General features: G+C 39.2%; 2 protein-coding genes across 2 annotated transcripts in view; both read right to left on the bottom strand.

Annotated features, from left to right (window-relative positions):
- LOC126381625 (uncharacterized) overlaps nt 1–22213 on the bottom strand; it is a 57893-nt gene that overhangs the window by 12449 nt on the left and 23231 nt on the right. The window lies entirely within an intron of this gene.
- LOC126381627 (uncharacterized) lies at nt 5481–7892 on the bottom strand. The gene is made up of 2 exons (XM_050031080.1): nt 6381–7892; nt 5481–5576 (listed from the first exon to the last, which is right to left on the bottom strand). Exons 1-2 carry the CDS (start codon nt 7890–7892, stop codon nt 5481–5483), a joined length of 1608 nt encoding a protein of 535 aa, XP_049887037.1.

Genomic DNA, 22213 nt, shown 5'->3' with positions numbered 1-22213 from the left:
TGCAGATTACGCCGAACAAACACTGCTGTTTCGTAGATATACATCGACGGGAATGTCAATATGTTCAGCTCTTTAAAATATCTGTTTGTTTTAATCCGCAAATAGCTCGTATGCATCGTTTTTGTGCTTTAAATATACAGTCATTCCCAGAAGCATTCCCCCAAAATATGATTCCATACCTCAGGGTTGATGAGACGTAGCCATGGTATGCCGCTAGTGTTGCTTTACGATTTACAACCTTCGTCAGCATATTATAAAGCGCATAGGAGGACTTAAGTAGTTTCTTATGAACTCTTGCCAATTGTGTATTCCAACAAATATTACTATCGATATGTATGCCCAGAAATTTCGTCACCTTTGTTTCATTTATTTGTATACCGTCATATTGAATATTTATGTCCATTTGTTTTATTTGTCGTTGTCTAAATGACATTATTTTTGTTTTATTTAAATTAATTACTAAATTGTTAGACTTCAGCCAGTCAATTACATTTATTAAACTATTGTTTATGTTAATTTTCTCATTATCAATAATTGTGCTGTCATCCGCAAACAGTACTATTGGATGATTTGTCGAATTTGGCATGTCATTTATATATATATTAAAAATAGAAGCGGTCCGAGGACGCTACCTTGCGGGACCCCGTAAGATACTAACCTAGAGTCAGATGAATATATTACTTCTGTTTTTGTTTCGGGACATATTTTATTTATGTTTCTGATCTGAGTCCTGCCAGCCAGATATGTTCTTATTATGCACGTTTCCTCTTATACCATATAATGTATCATATGTGTATGTATGTACCATATGTGTGTGTGTGTATGTATTTATGTAGTAATATGTTGTGATCTACGTAGTCAAATGCCTTAGTCATATCCATCAACATTGCATAAACAGGTAATCTTTTGTCCATTCTTTTATAAATTATTTTAAGGAAGCTGTATATTGCTATGTCAATTGTAATGTTTTTCCTAAATCCCTTCTGTTCATGTGTCAGAATTTTGTTTGGCTATATATTATTTTTTCAAAGACTTTTGACATTATGGGAATGAGTGCAACTGGCCTATAGTTTCTAATGTCATATTTATCTTCTTTTTTAAAGACCGGCTTTATTATAGATTTTTTTAACTTGTCGGGAAATATTCCATATTCAATACTAAGGTTGATGATGTGAGATAACACAGGTGCTAGGATCGTTAAGACAAACTTGACCACTTTCGTGTTTACGTCGTCATAGCCGGTACTGTTGGTATTATTTAGGATAATTATAACCTGGTGTATTTCATCAGGGCTAGTAGGTTGCATGAACATAGATGTCAAAGTATTAAATGTGCACGTGTTGTTTCGTTTCCCATCATCATTATTAAGCGGTTAACCTGGTCGATAAAGAAGTCATTAAATTTTTGTGCAATATGTTTTGGATTCGTTATTATATTATTCTCGTCATCTTTTAATTGTATAATACCTTCTTTTGGATAATTGGCTCTAGAATTCTTGATGATTTGCCATGTCGATGTGGATTTATTATTAGAATTAGTAATGTAATGATTATTTTGACACATTTTTGTAAGATTAATGATTTTTTTTAGTCTCTTTGAATAAGCTTGGAATACCGATTTATCTTTAGTATCACCAGATGATCTGTACTTCCATAGCATTTCCCTTTTTCGTTTACTACACAGCTTAACCTCTCATATGCCGAGATACCAGACACAATAGATTTTACATTGTGTCTGGTCGAGATCCGCGTTCCGGCGTTCGAAAGATTAATGCCCCGCGTTAACCATTTAGGTTTTACCCTGGTTGAGCATTTTATCCTAATGATCGGAAAACATAAATCATAAAACAGCCTAAAGTTATCATAGAATGTGTTGAAGGTCTCATTGGGATCAGCAACTTCGTACACGTCATTAATACTAAGTTTATCGAGACATCCAGCGAATTTGTTCATGTTGGCCTGAGAGTAGATACGTTTTATTGTGTACCAGAAACTAAACCTGCATGTTTTTTTAACTGGACAATTTAAAAGTTGAGCGGTGTGATCCGATATATTATAGCAAATTCATGAACTTCACTTCTGCTGCCAAGTAAATTATGCGCTATGTTGTCGATACACGTGCCACTTTTAAGACGTGTAAGTTCATTTATAGATAATTTGAGATTATAACTTGTGAGTAAATTTAGAAATTCTATCAATCAATTTTTTTTTTTATTTGCCAGAATATAATTTACAAAAGATGGTATAGTATTACAGAATGTCAAAGTATTCAACCTTAACTAGGCATGCAAATATTTTAACAATTTGAACACAAAAACTTCTAATTATAATAAATTTAAAATTTTACGTTTTAAAAGACAAGTAATCATTTAAATCATAAAAACAATTCTCCAAAAACCAATTTGTCAATGTTTTCTTAAAACAGCTTCCTTTCAATGACTTCAGACAATCCGGTAGTTTATTATATATTAAAATACATAAGTTAAAAACATTTTTTTCATAAATGAAACACCTGGAAGGGGGCTGATATAGCATGTCTTTATACTGTGCTCTAACATGTCTGTTTGTACGTTCTCTACGGAGTTGGAATATATGTTGATTACATTACAAATAAGCATATATCCTTAATGAATATGCATGGCAAGGGCAAGATCCTAAACTTTTTGAAAAGAGGCCTGCAACTGTCCATAAATCGAGCATTTGCCAAAGCACGCACACATTTCTTTTGTAGGAAGAATACTCTATTAACCTCTACAGAATTGCCCCAAAGAATGAAACCATAACTTAGTATGGACTAAACATAGCCATAATACGCAGTTAGTGCCGCCTCGCATGACACTGTCTGTTTCAATTTACGCAGAGCAAAAACGAAACGGTCCAACCTTTTGCAAACAGAATCAACATGGGTTTTCCAATTAAGATGCTTGTCCAAATTTAATCCCAAAAATTTAATATTGTTAACTTCACTTAATCGGTTATTATTGTAACTTACATGTAAAGAGAGAGGTGATGTTCTGTAGGATAAAAAATGCATTATATTAGTCTTATCAATATTAACTTTAAGATTATTTAACTTGAGCCAATTAATTACATTTTCTATTGCAATGTTAATATCATCCTGAAATAAGTGCTATGCGATTTTACGAGTAGACTTGTGTCGTCAGCAAAAAGAAAGCATTTATGTGGCGTCTCATCTGGCAAGTCATTGATATATATTAAAAACAATAATGGGCCAAGAACACTACCCAGAGGAACTCCAGATCCATTGTGAAGTAACTGTGACAACACATTTTAGTAAATGGTGCTCGCGATCCAGGATTCGATCGATTCGTTAATCTTGATATTTCTACACATTGACTTCTATTTTTGATATAACTCTGAATCCATAAAAATGCCTTACCTCTAATACCATACCTTTCCAATTTAGCCAACAATCGATTGTTTGTCTATGGATCTATGGATTGTTTATCTTTTATTAATATGTTTTTATTGAAGTCCCCACAAACGATAGTCATTTTATTAGTTGAATAAGTGAGAATAGCAAGAATATCATGAAAATTATTAATAAAAATGTCAAAGAATTTAGCAGAAAATTTTTTGGGACTCTATACTTATAATAAATCTGTAGAGAGGTCAATTCAGTACATTAAATATATTTTCAAAATAACTATCACGGGGTGATTAGTGATCGATACTGATGCCAAAAATTAAATCAGTAAAATTTTTGTCTGTCTGTCTGTATGTTCCTTATAGAAACAAAAACTACTGGACGGATTTTAATGAAACTTGGTACAATTATTCTTCATACTCCTGGGCAGGTTATAGTATACTTTTCATCACGCTACAATCAATAGGAGCAGAGTAGTGAAGGGAAATTTTGGGAAAACGGGAGAAGTTACTCCATTTTTTAAGCTTCCGTCGCGTGAGCAGCCTTAATGGTTAAAGTTACATAGAAATCATGTATGACGGAAATATCTAAATATATAAAAGGAGAAACTGACTGACTGAATGACTGACATAACGCACAGCCTAAACGGCTAAACGTATACACTTGAAATTAGGAAGGGACGTAGCTTAGGTACCGTAGAGGTGCACTAAGAAAGGAATTCTCGAAATTCCCACGGGAACAGGAATTAGCGGGAAAACCCTTTTGTATAAAAATTCTAAACCGCTTAAGTTAGACGCTTGAAATTTGGCATGCAGGTACCATAGTTAACTTAAAGCTTAGTTGCAACTGGATATTGCAAAATTCCCACGGGAACGGGAGTTAGCGGGAAAAAACATTTGTATGATAAAATCTAAACCGCGTAAGATAGATGTTTTCAATCTAGCATGCATGCTACGAATAAAAGCATGCATGCATACCTTATTATTATTATTATTAATAGCCCTCAATGTCCCACTGCAGGGCAAAGGCCTCTCTTCCCTTCTTCCACTCCTCCCTGTCCCCAGCTTGCTCGCGCCACCGTTTCGAGAAGCGGTCTAACTCGTCGCGCCATCTTTTCCGTGGCCTTCCCCGACGTCTAACAGCACTTGCAGGAACCCACTCTGTAGCTTTTTTGGCCCAGAGGTCATCGGGCATTCGGGCAACATGTCCAGCCCAGTCCCATTTCAAGCAGGCAGCCTTTCTCGCTACGTCTGCTATTTTTGTTTTGGAACGCAGCGTGGTGTTTCGGATCCGATCGATCAATTTAACACCGAGGATGCTGCGTTCCATACCTCTCTGGCAAACCTTGAGTTTGGACTTTTGGATGTCAGTCAAAGACCAAGTCTGAGCGCTGTAGGTGAGAATGGGAAAAATGCACACGTCCATGAATCTGCGCTTTAAGGATAGCGGAAGATCACCCTTCATCATGTCTCTCATGGACCAGTAGCTCTTCCAGGCATTTTCAATTCGTCTTTCGACTTCTTTCTCCTGTCTGGTCTGGAAAGAGACTACTTGGCCCAGATAGACAAATTCCTGGACATATGCAATACTTTCACCATCTACTTCTATCCTGTGCTCTGTGGTATTGGTCATTAGCTTGGTCTTCGACATGTTCATCCTCAGTCCAACCCCAAGGCTTGCTGTACTAAGGTCTTGTAGCATCCGTTGCAATTCGAGAGCTGACGTGGAAAATAAAATGATATCGTCGGCGAAACGAAGATTGGTTAGCTTCAACTCGCCGACTGTAATACCGCAGTCCTCCCAGACAGGCACTAACTGCCGAAACATTTCTTCCAAAGTGCTATTAAACAACTTAGGAGAAAGAGGATCGCCCTGCTTCACGCCCCTGCTTATATTAAATACTGAACCTGATGTTTGGAGTTTTATGGCTGCTGTGCTACTATTGTAAATATTGTGAATAAGGTGTATGTAGGTTGGGTCGATACCTTGCCGTCGCAAGGCCTCAATCATGGACTGGTGATTCACACTGTCGAATTCCTTTGAATAATCCACGAAAGCAAGGTAGAGAGGAAGTTGAAATTCGTGGTGTTTTTCTAAAATTTGGTTAAGGGCGTGAAGGTGGTCCGTTGTTGAGAGACCCGGTCTGAAGCCTGCTTGTTCTGGGGGTTGAGCTCTGTCGAGGGTGCTGGCTATACGATTTTCGTCAATTTTAATGAAGGTCTTGTACAGATGTGAGACAAGACTGATTGGCCTGTAGTTATTAATGTCGGATTTGTCACCTTTTTTATGTAAAAGTATTATGTCCGAGTGACAAATTCCTGCAGGTAATTGACCAGCGTGTAGCATACCTTAGTAAATATAAATTTTAGTTATGGCTGTATTTTGAAAAATGGGAATTGGCGGGTAAAAATTGTATGAAAAAATCTAAACTGCATTAGTTAGATGCTTGAAATTTGACATGCATATATTATATACCTTAGTGAATGCAAAGTTAAAAATTTCCCTGGGAACGGGAAGCGCCGTGTGGTTTCTTCTTCTTCGCCCGCGACGGGGAGACATTCACGGGGCGTAGCCCCTCTAATGTGGCGGCAGTCGCCGCCCGCAGAAACGGGCGTGGCACGGGGTTGGGACACGGCGGGCGAGAACGCCCCTCCGTGAGCCCGATGGAGTGTCAGTCCGAGGTGCCGCTAGCGAGGTCGAGCCCACCGGGTGGTTCCCCGTTGGGGGAGGCCCAGTGAGCGCCCGTCAGCTAGCGGTGGTGTCTGGTCCGGTGAAGCTGCTCCGTCGCCGGGGCAGCTGGTGTCGAGTCGGCTGGAGGGGGGGAGAGGACTGCTTCCACTGCCACTGGAAGCGTCAACTCATCCCCCGGGGGGTGGCCACAATCCTAACTACTCGACGGGGAGTAGTGGATGTGGGCAGCCCCGGTCCAGTCCGGTGTTGGTGCTTCAGTGCCCACCGGTGAGTTGGCCTAGCAGCGATGCCAGGCCTCCCACGATGATGGGCACTGGGTCAGTCTGCGTGCGGATGGCGGCCAAGATATTATGCAGCAACTGCATGGTCTCCTCCAGGACTTCCAGCTTCTCACTGGAGGGAGCTGGGGGAGCCTCCGCTCGGGGCCTCGCCTTCTTCCCCTTGGGAGGGGCGGCGGCTGCTGTCTCTGATGTAGAGGGTTGCTGGGGGACTGGTTCCACGGCGATGGGCTCGGCAGTGGTGGTAGCGGTGGGAGCAGGGTTCGCTCTCCTGCGGTGTCGTGGGCGTTTCGGCTTGGGCCCATCTGGGCCATTTGCCGCGGCCATGAGTGAGCCCTGCGCAGACGGCTCACTACCGGGGTCCACGATGGAGACTGCTGGTGGCATCGGTCTTCTCACGGTCGTGGGAGCGGTGCCCGCCCTGGTGTTGCGCAGCTCACGCATCTTCACCGGGCAGGAGGGGCTGTTTGCTGGGTGTGGTCCCCCGCAGTTGCAGCATGTTGCCGGGTCGTCCCGGGGGCGCGGACACTCTTTCGCCGTGTGGCTCTCGCCACAGCGAACGCAGACAGCGGGACGGTGGCAATTGTGGCTGCTATGCCTGAATTGCTGGCAGCGGTGGCACTGAGCTGCACCTCTCCTTCCCCTCCACGCCTCGACTTTGACGCCGGGCATGCAGAGGAGCTCGGAGATTTCGTAGATTCGCTGGAATCCCAGCGTTCTACGGATCTCCGTGAAGAAGATGCAGCCCGGTCTCCCCTCTCGAGCCTGGATGGGCCGGATGAAGGTCGGCTCGTAGCCGCGGTTACGCAGCTCCTCTTCTAGGGCGGCTACGTCGGTGTCTACTGGCAGGCCCTTAATGGCCAGCTTCAAGGCGCGCTCCGCCGGGGGGGCGTAGGCGAACCAAGAGAGTCCCGACGCTCTCTCCAGGCTGGCAAGGTAGCGCTGGTAGAGCCGGTACTCCTCTTCGGTCTTCGCCAGGAAGCGAATACCCTTCCCGTACGGGCGCGCGTTGGGGACGTGGCCCAGCATTTCCCGCAGTTGGCGGAGATGGTGCGGCCAATTGGGTAGCTGGTCTACCACTATCGGCGGCAGCTTCTTGCTCGCAGGGGCGAGCGGCGGCTGGGGGCGTGCAGGCTTCGGTGGGGTCGGCGTCGTCGAAAAGATCGAGCGCGGGGGCGCGTGCGGCGGCGCGTGCGGCGGCGATGATGGATTGGTGTTTAACACCGCCGCGTATGAACGCGGAGGTGTTGTCTCCATGTCCAGTGAGGGCATGGAGAGTGCGACAGGCGGCGTGGTCCTCACCGCGGGCTGCGGTGGGTGTCGCTGATGTTCGGGCGGCGTTTGGGTCCTTGCAGCAACTCCTGCTCCCGGGAGTTGGGGCAGGGGCAGCGGGAAGGGGGACATCTTCGTGCCTAGGCCGGTAAGGCGCGGCGGGGGCGGCGGTATTTGGGCGGCGATGGGCGTCGTTACGGCGCGGGTGCGTACGAAGATACGCGCCCTGCGCTTCGTCACTCCGGCGGCGATTGGGGGAGCCATTCTTGCTCTGCTCACCCCGTTTAGATGTGGGCGCGATGTGACGTAACCGTCCAGTTGCGCGAAGCCAAGCGGTCCGCCAGGCAGCGCACACGCTATCACTCCCTCCCCGGTGAGACCCGCTGGTGGGAGGCCGGGGGTGGATGGGAGCGATAACGGTGTTACCTTTTGGAACCGTGGATATGGTGGGTACTTTTAAAATAAAAGTACCCCCCCAGCTTCTTATCGTCAGGCAGCAGATTGTAGTTGGACGAGTAAAGCGGTTTCCGTGCGCATGCGACTGGACAGAGCGATCCGGAACGGGAAGCGAGTTAGAGGCTTGAAATTTATAGCTCGCGGTAGTGGCAACCAAGAAACGTCGCGGCCGCGGCGGCGTTTGTGGGGCGGCGACAGCGGTGGCGAGGTGCGGAGGGGGGGCAGATACTCGAGTGAGCAACCGGAACGCGGCAGATGCGTGAGGGCAGACGTCGTTGATGGTCGTGTCAAATATTGAATTTTGCGGGCGAACTTTTCACTATTCTTGGATGGTTCAAATCTTTCGTAGGTAGTTTTCTGTTGAATTTTCCAGGCGGACGTTTCACGGCGTATTTCTGTTGTAATTTTTAAATTTTGTTTAAATTTTCGAAACTGATCGTATTTTCCTAAAATATCAAACCAAATCATAAACTAATAATCTAGAAATTAATAACAATTCATTATTTAACTGAGCTCTTTATACTGTAACTTCATTTAAAAATAATAAAATTAAGCATTTTTTAACCTTTCTCCCACACACACAAAGATCTTTCTTTTATAACACGCCACGCGGACGGAGTCGCGGGCAAAAGCTAGTAAATACATAAAATTTTAATATTAAGCTCAATTATTTCAACAGCGCAACATTCAATTACGTTTGGAATGCAATATTTTTTCACTGAGGCAATTACTCTGAATTCCAGGTTACTTCTGACCATAATGCAAGTCCCTCCTTTCCTCTTATTTCTTGCGTAATTATGTAGCCAAAGCGAAGTAAGGAATTTTGAATCAGATCAATATCTTCCGTGATCATATTGTGCTCCATGAAACATAGAACATCCATTGATTTTCCAGCGTCTTCTAGATCATTTAAACATACTGTAAGCATTTCAGAGTTGTTTATAAGTCCACTAATATTTTGATGCATTACGTTAATGTGGTTATATCATTTTTCGCCCGGACGCCTTCGAAGGCAGACGTGTACCAGCTTTTTCTAAATCTCTAAACAAACTCAGTAGATTTCTTATAAACCATTTACTGTCCTATTAAATAGTACAATAGTGTCTGGAATCGTTTGTAGCAGTGGTTATTATTTGTGGAAAAATACGCAGTGACGCAGTGCGCGCGAGTGCATTTCCCTCCCCTCACACCTCGAGGAAACGAGAACGTTGCATAATTTCCCTTTCGTCTACACGCACGGCATACGCTATGTCCTCCCCGCCACCACCAACACATGCGCACCCGCCGTCATCGACTGGTGATTCCGGCTCGGAGGCGGGGGAAGTCTCCCACAGACCTAAGAACGTTACATTCCGGCACGAGCGAAAAAGAAACCGAGACCACCTGAATGATGATACGTTGAAAGAATACATGGAGAACTTCAGAACGATTATATCTACTTCGTTAGAGGACCAAGAAAAGAGGTTCACTAGCCGATTTGAAAATGCTATCAGTGAAATTAAGACACAGAATACAAGTGTGAATACCGAACTGATCACTTTAAATGCTGGTTTAACGGATATTCGCTCTGAAATTAACTCACTGAAAAATCAGTATAATGGCGTGATGCAGTCTTTCACTACTATGAAATTGGAGCAATCACAAATTGTCACAAAACTCGACGAACTAGTCAAATCTCATGAGTTCAACTCCGATCATATTCGAGATGTCGACTCCCGTTTAAAAAAAGTCGAAACCGTAGCGAACCCTGAAAAGGTTGAGTCCGACATGCAACTGTTCCGTTTATCAATCTCTAAAATGCAAAGTGAACTGAACGAATACCAGCAGCGTGAACGGCAATTGAACTTGGAGCTCTTTGGTATTCCTGAATCTCGAAATGAGAATTTGATTGACATTACAATTTGCCTAGCGAACTTCGCAGGAGTGGATTTGCAATGTGATAACATCGTACACGTAACACGTATACAGCCTCTCGTGAAAGTCGCCGACCGACCTAAGTCTATTGTCGTCTAGCTACGCAATCGCATCGACAAGGATAATATATTGGCTGGATTGAGGAAAAAAACAATTGTCCACTCTAGACATTCAAATGCCCGGCGAGTCTAAGCGCATATACGTGAATGAGCACCTCACGGTATCGAACAAAAAGATGTACAAAGCTTGTCGCGTGGCCGTCGCAGAAAATGGATTCAAGTATTGCTGGGTAAAAAACTGTCGAATTCTACTGCGAAAGTCAGACACATCTCCCATCATTTACATAAAGGACGACGCCGATATGAAGAAGATTCGTTGATATTGTGTTTATTCGATATCTGCCTTAATAACTTATCGCAAATTATAACACTTTTTATGTTAGCTATGTTAGCACTGGTTACTAGGATGCGCGGATCTCATACGTTGCGTAATCATTCTTGCTTTAATGTACAAGTTATTGATATGTTTGCTTGGACGATGAACCTGCACAATGAATCTGACATTTACGAACTTACCTACTCAAACAGATACATAAACTCATGCGGACACACTTATTTAATTAAAATCATACTAATAATAACATGCTACTGTGTTACTATGCTACTTTTTCAATCTAAATATTTACTATTCTTTATAAGACAACAATTTAAATATAAAATCATGACTAACGATACATGAATACTAGGGGAAGGTTGCTATGATTGGACCACTTAACTTCCATGCCTAATATCATGGTTACGGTTCGTGATAAAATAAAACCAACTGATGATTTTTACTTAACATTTGTTTAATTACGTTGAACCTTTTGCATTATTAATTAAAGATAATAGTTTTTGAGATAAATCAACTTAACTATTTTTTTACTTGGCTCCTTGTTTGGACCACCGTTGCCTTGATTGGACTACTGGGTTGCCATGAATGGACTTAGGCGAATCTATACCAATGGTCCAATCAAGGTGACCTGTGAAAAATCAACATTTATAATGTTTTTTAAGGATAACATCTTAAAATAATAATACAGCCTTTTTTCTGAAATAAACAGTTTTCACACAGTGAGATCAACAGATCCTATGATTTGCACGCCTTCTTTAGCACTTTTATTGACTCCGTCTACCTATTCTTCTTTTTAGTGTTGCTTTCGGCACGCCATATATAATATGTATACGCACGCCCTTTTTTTCGGACAGAATCAATAGCCAGGTTCATGCTTGCCTCATTCCACGCGTAATATTCTTCGTTTGACATTCTGGAAAAAAAAAACGTTTTTTGTTATTTTTTTTAATATATAGTTTGTATAACAAATAGGCTATAATTTAACCGAAACGAAGCGAGAGTGGGCCTCTAGTACTTGAATTAAACAAATTTCATATAAAATAATGTAATTATAGATCAATCATAAACAGTTGCTATGATTGGACCGGTCCGATGATTGGAATACCAGTGTGGTCCATTGATAGCAACTAGGTATCCAGTCATTTACAAATATTTTAAAAAATAAGGTTAAGGCTACAAATAGTCCTAATTTGTTATCCTAGATTTGATCACAAATACATTATCTAATGTTTTAGACAAGAACACCCAAATAAATCTTAAAACAATGGTACTTACATGCGTTTTTCAGTCTCTTCAATTTTGTATTTCGGTAGTCGCGAACACTCTTACGCGCGTTATTCTCGTCCGCGGTTCGCGGCGGTTCTGAGATACGAGTGGGGGCCGGGAGGCGCGGTACCGCTAGTTTGCGACGTAACAGAGTGTTGCCAGCTTTCATAGTTTTTGAAATATTTAAGTGGTCCAATGAAAGCGCTGGTCCAATGATCGCAACCTTCCCCTATATATTTTCTTCATGTATAACAATGGTTGAACAAAAATTTAATATCAATTATCAAAACGTGCGCGGGCTACGAACAAAGACGCATAAATGTTATAGAAGTATATCGGCCAATAATTACGATGTTATTGTAATGACTGAGACGTGGCTGTGTGACGGAATATTTAGTGGTGAAATTTGTGACGAACGGTACGATGTTTTTAGAACTGACCGAGACTGTGTAGCTACCAATAAAAAAATCGGTGGGGGAGTTTTAATATGTGTACGTCGTGATTTACAAGCTTATTATCAGCCTATTCCACTATCATGTGCTCCTACAGAAATCCTATGGGTTACAATACCGGCTCGATCATTAAATTCTTATGGAGACCTTAATATTATCACTACATATATTCGCGGTGAGGACCCACACCAACAAATTGACATTTCTAACTTAAATACCCTCTTACAACTTATCTTTCCAAGCTGCGCTCAAACTGCAGATAATAACAACTATTTACTATTGGGTGATTTTAACCTTCCATACGTAGAATGGAATGCAGGGATCCCTACTATTTTTTCAAGAGATAGCTCTTGCGCCACTCGTCAATCGGTCAATATTTTGCTTGAACTATTATCCTTAAACGGACTTTCCCAATATAATCATTATAAAAATAATTGTGGAAACGTCTTAGATTGGTTTTTTCCAACTTTGAAATAGAACTGAACATTTTAAATTCTCCTTTACTAAAGATCGATTCATCTCACCCACCTTTATGCATCGACGCATCTGAAATAACCTTAAAATCTATCATTAATAAGAGTATAAGAAAATTTGCTTTTTACAAGGGTGATTATGAAAATATACGTAAACAATTAAATAATATTGACTGGGATTTAGAATTTATGAATAGAGATGTTAACGACGGGGTCGAATTCTTATACGAAAAATTATATTTCTACATTAACCTATACGTACCTATCATTACTAAAATAAATCAAAAAAGATGCTACCCGATCTGGTACACTAAAAGCCTCATTAAAATCATTAAAGAAAAAGATAAAATGCATAAAAAATGGAAAAAGTTTGGCAATAGTTTAGATTACGCTGAATTTTCTCTTCTAAGGAGTAGATATCACAGGGTGCACGCAGCGTGTTACAGCAAGTATCTCTTCAATTGTCAACAGGCACTAACTAATAACCCAAAATTATTCTGGTCCTATGCAAAATCTAGGAAACAAAACTCGAACTATCCAAACATTCTTACTTATAATAATGTAACACTCAGCGAAGGTAGTGATATAGTCGATGGGTATAATCAATTCTTTTATAATATGTTTTCTCTGCCGCTTCCACTGAACACACAATTAAATCTTGCTGATCTTCAGCAAGCAGTTGAAAACATTGGAACACTTACAATCACTGAGTCTACTGTTCTGTTATTACTAGAAAAAATAGATGTGACGAAGGGTGCAGGATGTGACAACATCCCACCATATTTCATCAAACAGTGCGCCAGCGCTCTCGCGGGTCCTTTAGCTAAGCTGTTCAATAAATCTATTCAAAATGGTGTCTTTCCTACCAAATGGAAGGAAGCGAAGATCGTACCGATCCATAAAAAAGGTCTAAAGATTAAAATAGAAAATTATAGACCCATATCAATCTTTAGCAAAATTTTTAGCAAAATTTTTGAAAAGTCCGTACTCAATTTAATCTATCCTTTCATCTCAAAATGTATACCATCTGAACAGCACGGCTTCTTAAGAAATCGTTCAACTTCCACCAACCTGACTCTGTTTGCCAAGTACATTCGTGAAAATATAGAACAAGGATACCAAATAGACGTAATATATACCGATTTCGAAAAAGCCTTTGATCGCGTTGATCACAACATCTTATTGTCGAAACTACACAAACTAGGTATTCATGGAGATTTACTACGGTGGATCGAATCGTACTTGACAAACAGATCTCAGGCTGTTGTACTCGGGGGATGCAGGTCAGATTTCATTAAAATTCCATCAAGGAGTGCCTCAGGGCTCGCATTTAGGGCCTATTTTTTATAATATATACTTATACGATATATACTCGGTATTATCATATTCGAAATTCCTGATGTATGCTGATGATACTAAGATTTTTCTTAGAATTTCATCAAGTGACGATTCTTTAAAGCTACAACATGACTTAAATCAATTATGCGCTTATTATACACAAAATAGAATATCGGTAAACGTAGATAAGTGCCAAGTTATCACTTTTACTAAAAAAATACAACCTCTATTCCATAATTACCACCTAAATAACGTTCCCTTACAACGCGTTGAACATATTAGAGACCTTGGACTTTACCTGGATAGTAAATTCACTTTTAATCGTCACATTGATGTAATTACAAACAAAGCATACAAATCTCTTGGCTTCATTATGCGAATCTGTGCCCCCTTTCGTAACAGTAACTGTATAAAAAGCATATATTTTGCTTACGTTCGAAGTGTACTTGAATATGGGTCAAAAATTTGGTCTCCTAATTATGCCGTGCATTTGAATCGCATTGAAAAGCTTCAAAAACGATTTATTAGATTTTTAAAGGAGACGTTTCAAGAATGTATGGCGCCCAGGCCTGGACTGTGTACACTTATAATTTAAATACGTCATTATTATCTATAAGTGTTTTAATTGTTATTTTGCCATATTCTGGCCTAGTTTTTTTGTACAAAATTATAAAATACAAGTAATGACAGTCATAACTAAAAAACAATAACCCTAGCGTCAGTCAGCTGTCATTTGTGACAGTGACATTTCATATGTTTTTGTTAGTACAAAAATAACAATAAATACAGCATTTTCTATTTCGATACAAAAAATTAACCAATAGAATAAACCAATGCTTGGAAGTTCGCGGAGTACCTAATTTTGCGCTAAAATTTAGAAAGGATGACAACGCGCAACTACGTCATCGGCGGCCTACACATCGCAGTTACCACGTAATGGATGCTGCGCTTCCTGGTCATCACCAGTCTCCACGACTCCCGACGCAACGTGGACTTGGCGACGTACTAACACGGCTGTCGGCCACACAGCATACCCGGCCTCATTGGACTGCTGGATGCCCCGTATTGGACGTGTGTACAACGGGGAATTTGTGATTAGTTAAATCAGTGACTAATTGGAAACAGATCAATTTCCAACTGCTTTTTAAACTGTAGCTAGACGCCGCTACAGTCCAAGATGTTGCAGTCAGGACAAACATCTGTGAAGATACCTAGCAGGTGCTCTCGTAGGTACATCTAACCAACATCTAAGATACAAGATGATTGTGATTGCTAGAACTACTTACACCTCTCGTTCAATATTAATGATAATATGGGATTCTGACTTGTAAAAATAAAACAATAACACTCTTTATTTAATTATTTATTAGTTTTCCACATCCTCTCTTATTAAAATACCATCCAACAAAGGTGCCGGTGCTTCTATACTTTCTTGGTGCCGAGCCCAACCTAAATACCATACAATGGCATCACATGAGCAACCAACAGCACGGAGACTACAAACACAATTACAGTAGTATCCTACTATAATTTCATTCCAGGTCACAACGGTCGGTTTTTCAGGTCAGGTTGTCTCATCAACAATATATTTCTAAATTAGTGAATGTTTTTGAAAATTAGTACTGGTCCAGAAATTCCCAATTATATACAGATTTATGCTCCGCACAAATTCTTGAATTTTCCATAACAAGTATTTTTTTGGCTTTTTAATATTCTTGCGTTTAAATAGTCAGGAACTAAAAACATTCTGGATTTTGACACCCCGGTACAAAACAACGGCCACTGGAATTTGTAGTATGCTGGAAGTTGTCCAGGTCATTGTTGCATAATATGATGTCACTTGACCTATGTTACTATGGCCTTGTTCTATTTGAAGATCTTCTCGTGCTTGAGCCAAACAGTTTGTGCAGACCAGGGCTCGCTGTGGCAACTGTAACAAATGTCAATTTTTTGTTAATTTTTTTATGTTACATCCATTATTATATAGCTACCTATGATATATTTGATTCTTTTTTAAAAGTATATTTGTATTGTATTATGAAAGAGAGATAAATTCAAAGTGAGTGCTCCCTAAATGTCTTTAATGACCTCTCTATGAAGGAGTAAGCAATGTACTGCGATCTCGAGGCGGACAATATCTTCCACTGGCTGACAGTGCCTATTGTGGCAATCTGTACCTAATAGAGGAACTGTCATACTAAAAAAAGTTAAAAAAGTTAATACATATATTATTTACCTTACTGGGATAAATCCTTGCAGCCACTTCATCCCTCTCTGGACCTGTTAGTAAGTGTGTGTGATGCACTTTCTTTGTTAATGAAAGACCGTTATCTTTGACCGGTTACAAATACAGCTGCAATTCTAAGTATTTGTATTGTTAGTTAAAAGTATTTATTATATTAGGTTTAAGTTCAAAACGGCGAAAACAAACTTAAAGCGCGGCGCGCGCTGTTGATTGACAATGTCATGAGTCATGACACAAAGTAGGTACGTTTAGAAACTATAACTCCACACCATTTTCCAAAGATGATTTTAACAGTTTTAGATAACGGAATAATAAAAGTTCAATAATAATAGTAAAAGCAGTTGGTAGAAGGGTTTAACACTTTTGATTTTATGGTTATTTGTTTATTTTGATATTACAATATATTTATTACAAAACTGAACTTGACGTTCAGCTACATACTTCTGAACGAACTTGTAGTGTTGGTTTGTGTTGCCGTGTTGCCAATTGTGACCTTTATTCAAATAAGATTTTGCTCATGTACAAAAAAAATACTATAATAATTCTTATTTTAGTATTTTTTATGTAATCCTTGGTTTTTTTTTCTATTTTTCATAAAGTGTACACAGTGCAGGCCGGATTTGAAACATCTCCTTTCAGAACATTCACAACTTCTACCTCATATGAAGATGATTGTAAAGTCCATGGCATGTTACCTTTATACAAAAGGAGAACCCTTTTGGATATGATGTTCTTGTACAATATAATAAACTCCAATATTGACTGTCCTGAGCTTGTTAGTCAATTAGGTATACGAACACCCCAGCGACGTACACGGCACACCAAACTTTTCCATACTTCTATTCATCGCACTAATTACGGTCGCAATGATACCCTCGTTCGTATAGCAAATGAATTTAACAAAAACTTTTGCAGTCTCGATCCGTTCATGTGCACAAAAAACACCTTTAGGAATCATGTAATACATGCACTAATACGAGCGGGATTCTACCTATTATGGTTTAAAGGCCATACCTATTTTAAACCTCTAATTATCCACGTCTGCCTACCAGTTCACTCGATCTGATCCCAAGACGCACTGGTGTCGTAGGGGTAGGCAGACAGACAAACATACGTACCACTAATTAATAATAATAATATTCGTACAACGTTAGCTTCACGAATAATCGTATCTACCTGAATCTCAACCTTATTCATTCATTAATAGCAACTTGTCCCTGCCTCACGTCACGCCATAGTAGAATATGCTCGCGCGTAAAAATATGTAAAATACCTACATACTTACTACCAACAACCAATCAGTTCTTGTCTATTGAAGAAAACCGCATTAACTTGTTTTGAGTAATTCATAGTTCAATATATCTTTTTTACAACTTTGTCCATATATACTTATGTAAATAACATATGTAGCGAATTATCGTATTATTTTCATAATTTACTGACACCCGCAAAGTCGTGTAGCACACCGTATGACATGAGTGTCGTAGATGCGTGGCATGTTATTGTTATTATAGGTATCTAACTCATCATCATCATCAATTTAAGAGCCACGCTCTTGTCGGTGTAGCATTTTCCATTCCAGTCTATCAAAGGCCAATTCCTTGACTTCCCTATAAGACACGACGTTAACCTTTTCTTTAATCTGTTCCATGTAAGCTCTTCTTGGTCTTCCCCTTCCTCTCTTTCCTTCTAGCTTTCCTTCTATGATGTTTTTAATGAATTCGTCGTGTCTTATTAGGTGTCCAATCATCTTGCCTCTTCTGTCCTCAATAATTCTCAGTATTTGTCTCTTTTCCCTTACTCTTACTAGCACTTCCTCATTTGTAACCCTTTCTGTCCAACTTATTCTTTCCATCCTCCTCCAACACCACATTTCAAAGGCCTCGAGTCTCTCTCTGTCCTTCTGTGTCAGTGTCCAAGTTTCACATCCATAGAGGGCTATACTCCATACGAAGGTTTTGACACATCTTTTTTTGATAGATTTGGCAATCCTAGCCTTGAATATGCACCCTTTGTTATGGAAAGCTTGTTTTGCCATTGCTATTCTGGTTTTAACGTCTAAAGTACATCTTGAGTCATTCGTTATTATGCTGCCTAGATACTTAAAGTTCTTTACATTTTCAATCGGGATATTATTTAACTTAATTATTTGGCTGTCTATTTTTGGAGTTTTGGAAATTGTTAGAATTTTGGTTTTACTTATATTAATTTTAAGGTCGTATTTTTCAAAAACTGTGTTCATTGTGTTAAGTAGGGTTTCTAGGTCTTCTTTATTACTGGCCAGTGCCGCAATATCGTCTGCAAATCTGATACTAATTATATTCTGTCCATTTATTGTTATTCCGTTATTGATTTTAGCTATTTCCTTCATGGCACCCTCTATGAAAATGTTAAATATTAGTGGAGATAAGGAACAGCCCTGTCTTACACCTTGCCGTACTCTAGCTTTTCTCTTCACTTCTCCTATTTCTACGACAGTTTCCTGGTGTTTATATAGTTCGTATATTATCCTTCGATCTCTATAATCCATTCCTACTTCCTTCAACCCCCTCATCATTTTCCTCCAGTTTACCTTGTCAAAAGCCTTTTCAAGGTCTATAAAAGCCACGCTGGTATCCATGCTTAAATCCAATCTCCTGTCAATTATCAGTCTTAAAGCTAATATTGCTTCTCTTGTACCTTTCTTTTCCCTGAACCCATACTGGTCATCTCCCAGACATCCCTCAGCTTTAGGTCTCAGTCGGTTTTGAATGATTTTAAGTAAAATTTTTGAAGCCTGTGATATTATGCTCAGTGTCCGGTGTTCTTCGCATTTCAAAGTATTTGGTTTTTTTGGTAATGCCAAAGTTTTACTAACTTGAAAGTCTGTTGGTATTTTGCCAGTTGTATACATTAGATTGATTAATTCGTAAATTTCGTTCAAAACTAAGGGGTTTGCAGATTTTAGCAATTCTATAAACAACTTGTCGTCTCCGGCCGCTTTTTTATTTTTTAAACTGTTTAAAGCTTTATCAAATTCCTCTCTCAAGATGTCCGGGCCACGATCATCCTCTTCCACCTCTTGTTCATCCTCTATATCGTCCTCGGTTAGTCCAGTCTCCCTGATATAATCCTTCTATGTATCTCTTCCATCTGTTCGCTATATCCTCATTATCAATCAAAATCTTTCCATCTTCATCTAGTATTGCTGTACTTCTTGTCTTTTTCTTCCTATTTAAACTTTTTATTATGTTATATGCTAGATCCATTTTACCTGCTTTCATATAATGCTCAACGAGATCACAATCCTTTTCTAAGTCTTTTTCTTTACGGTTCCTACATTGTGTTGTTATTCTGTTAGTAAGTTTTCTATATTCAACAATACTGGCGCCATCCGACTTATTTCTTAACGTTCTCCTTTTTATCATAATATCAATAATATCTTGGCTTAGCCATTTCTTCCTTGGGACTAACTTTTCGCTTTCTAAGCATTCTTCTGCGGTACTTTTAATTATATCTCTAACCTTATTATACTTCTCTTCTATACTATTTACCTCTAAATCACAATTTTTCTTATATTCTAAATATTTATCTTTCAATTTATTACTATATTGCACTTGATATTTGGTATACTTTAATTTATTGAGATCAAAATTCTTATATTTGTGTGTCCTTTTGGTCCTTTTTAATCCTAAATTAAACTTGCTCAGGAGAAGATTGTGATCCGTATTTAGATCAGCTCCTGGGTAGACTTTGCATGAAGTGACTAGGTTCCTATTTTCCATTCTAACTATTATGTAGTCTAATTGGTATCGTCCGATGTCTCCCGGCATTTTCCAGGTATAGAGCCTTCTTTTTGGCAGCTGAAATTGCGTATTGCAAATAGTCATGTTATTTTCTTTGCAGAACTGTACCAATCTATCTCCTCTGTCATTTCTTTTTCCTAGGCCAAACCTACCCACAATATTTTCATCCTTCCCTTCCCCCACTACAGCATTAAAATCGCCTATTATAATTAAATTATCATTTTTCTTTACAGCATCTATTATTGAGTCGAGCTGTTCATACATAATTTCAACTTCTTCGTCATATTTACGATCTCCTGTTGGCATGTACACTTGAATTATAACAAGATCTTTAGGTTCTGCTTTGATTTTAATCGCTGTAATTCTATCACTGTGATGAATAGTATTTTCCACTTTATTTCCCCATTTTTTGTTCAAGATTATTGCTGTTCCATTACTTCCCTGTTTTATTTAGGTATCTAACTAATGAAGTAAAAATAATTGTAGTGCGTTCACTCGTCTGAGCTAGCATGCTGGCCTTTTCATTATACCTACTAGATTTTGTATAAATATTCTATCCTAGTCTAACCGATGTTCTCTTTTTCCTTTTTTTTTATCATTCTTTGGTTACGGAAATCGATTGTTGAAACACTTTAAGTTAATTTGTCCATCCAGTTACTGATTGTTACACTCTGAACACATTAATACTGTGGTAGTCTGTTATTGGCTTAATGATATAAACTAAATACTGTTAATACCTCATTTATAATTGTAAGCTGTTGACTACCTGAATAAAAGAAATAAATAAATAAATAAAAATAAATAACCGAAAAAAGTCACTGTTATTTTTGTCATTAATTATCGGGTCACTGTGAGATGGTATGTCATTATCTGGAATCTGTTGTATGTCTGTATGTGTACCCTGGCTTACAAACGTCAGTGGGTCGTTACAAATACTATTGTTTTTTATAATTATAGGTTTTTTTACAATAGATTTTAAATACTGCTTATACCCCATTTTGTACGAAATATGTAATTTTAAATATGCAAGTTAGCGGTATTTTTTTTTCGCTCTGGTTTATATCTGTCGTAGTCTGGGTCTACAAATACGGCATTATTAAATTTACGACATATCAATTTCATTTCGTAATTCAGCTTAACTTCATTTAAGTATTTAATGTAAGGAGTAGCATATACGATAACATTTGCTTTATCAATAGAATTTAACCATATTAAAAAATTTACATGAAAAGCATAGGGATCAGTATCATTCATGCCCCTTAAAAATACAATACAATCACTCTCTGTTAATTTTGAAATTTCTGTTTTAAAAGAGTTTAACAATTTATCAATCTTAGCGCCCGATTTCCAAAAACAAACCACTTCATAGTCCAAACCGACTAATTCTTGCAGCATTTCTTGTACTCCTTTTCCCTGCTGATCCGCAATAACTAAAATTTTCTTTTTCATCTTAGGTTTAGTATCCTGACGTCGAGCCCTGCTTATTTCTGATTGTTTTACTGTTTCCTTTATACATTTATTAGTCGATATGTCATCTTCCTTTCTGTTTGTTGCGTCCAACTTCCTCTCTACGTTGATATGTGTTGTTTCATATAAGGTCAATGATATGTTCCTATCTGGTGTCTTATTGGCTATACTGTCCGTTTGTAAATTTACTTTTGTCATCAACGGTAGTATTTTATTTGGTGATTTAGTAGCTAAAGGTTCTGGTTCCAAAATCATGTCCTCTGTCAAAATTGTACCTTGTCTCTCGTCAAACGTTGAGTTTACTAGTTTGTTTTCTTCTAGAAGGAAAGGAAATTTCTCTATTTCCTGTGTTTAGGTGTTGTACTCAATTTCCAGTTTTCCAATTCGATATATTAACTTTCTTATTCTTTGGCGTTGTTTCTTAATTTTTGTTAACCCTTAACCACCTACCAGCGGTCTCTGTGACCGCAACGTTTTTTTAATTTAAAATATTTCGATCTGTTTGTGACGTACGACAGCGCGCGTTTATATACCTTTTCTACGCATCCATTAGAACCCCGCTTGCGCTCGGCGAGTGTAGAGGTACGTGCGTTCGAGCAAGGTAAGTAAAAATATTTCGTCAGCGGTCTGTGTGACCGCTTGTAGGTGGTTCCGTGACTTTTTTTCACACGTACGCTTTTGTTTGTTTTAGTGAAAAATGGATGAAAATGACGAAATTATACAAAGATGGTTGCAGCAGGAGATGTCAGATGACGAGGTTATGCCAGACGAAGATCATAGCGACGTGGAACCCGAT

The sequence above is a fragment of the Pectinophora gossypiella genome, unplaced genomic scaffold (assembly GCF_024362695.1).
Source record: "Pectinophora gossypiella unplaced genomic scaffold, ilPecGoss1.1 Pgos_69, whole genome shotgun sequence".
In the NCBI taxonomy this organism is placed as follows: domain Eukaryota; kingdom Metazoa; phylum Arthropoda; class Insecta; order Lepidoptera; family Gelechiidae; genus Pectinophora; species Pectinophora gossypiella.
This window is presented reverse-complemented; position numbering and strand designations above follow the sequence as displayed.

Bases quoted from the DNA above. Each gene is read 5' to 3' on its own strand.
- LOC126381627 (XM_050031080.1), bottom strand. From the start codon at position 7,892: ATGGCTCCCCCAATCGCCGCCGGAGTGACGAAGCGCAGGGCGCGTATC. The intron at 5,577-6,380 runs GTGGGAGGCCTG...AAAATCGTATAG, and splicing joins CTGACCCAGTGCCCATCATC to CCAGCACCCTCGACAGAGCT.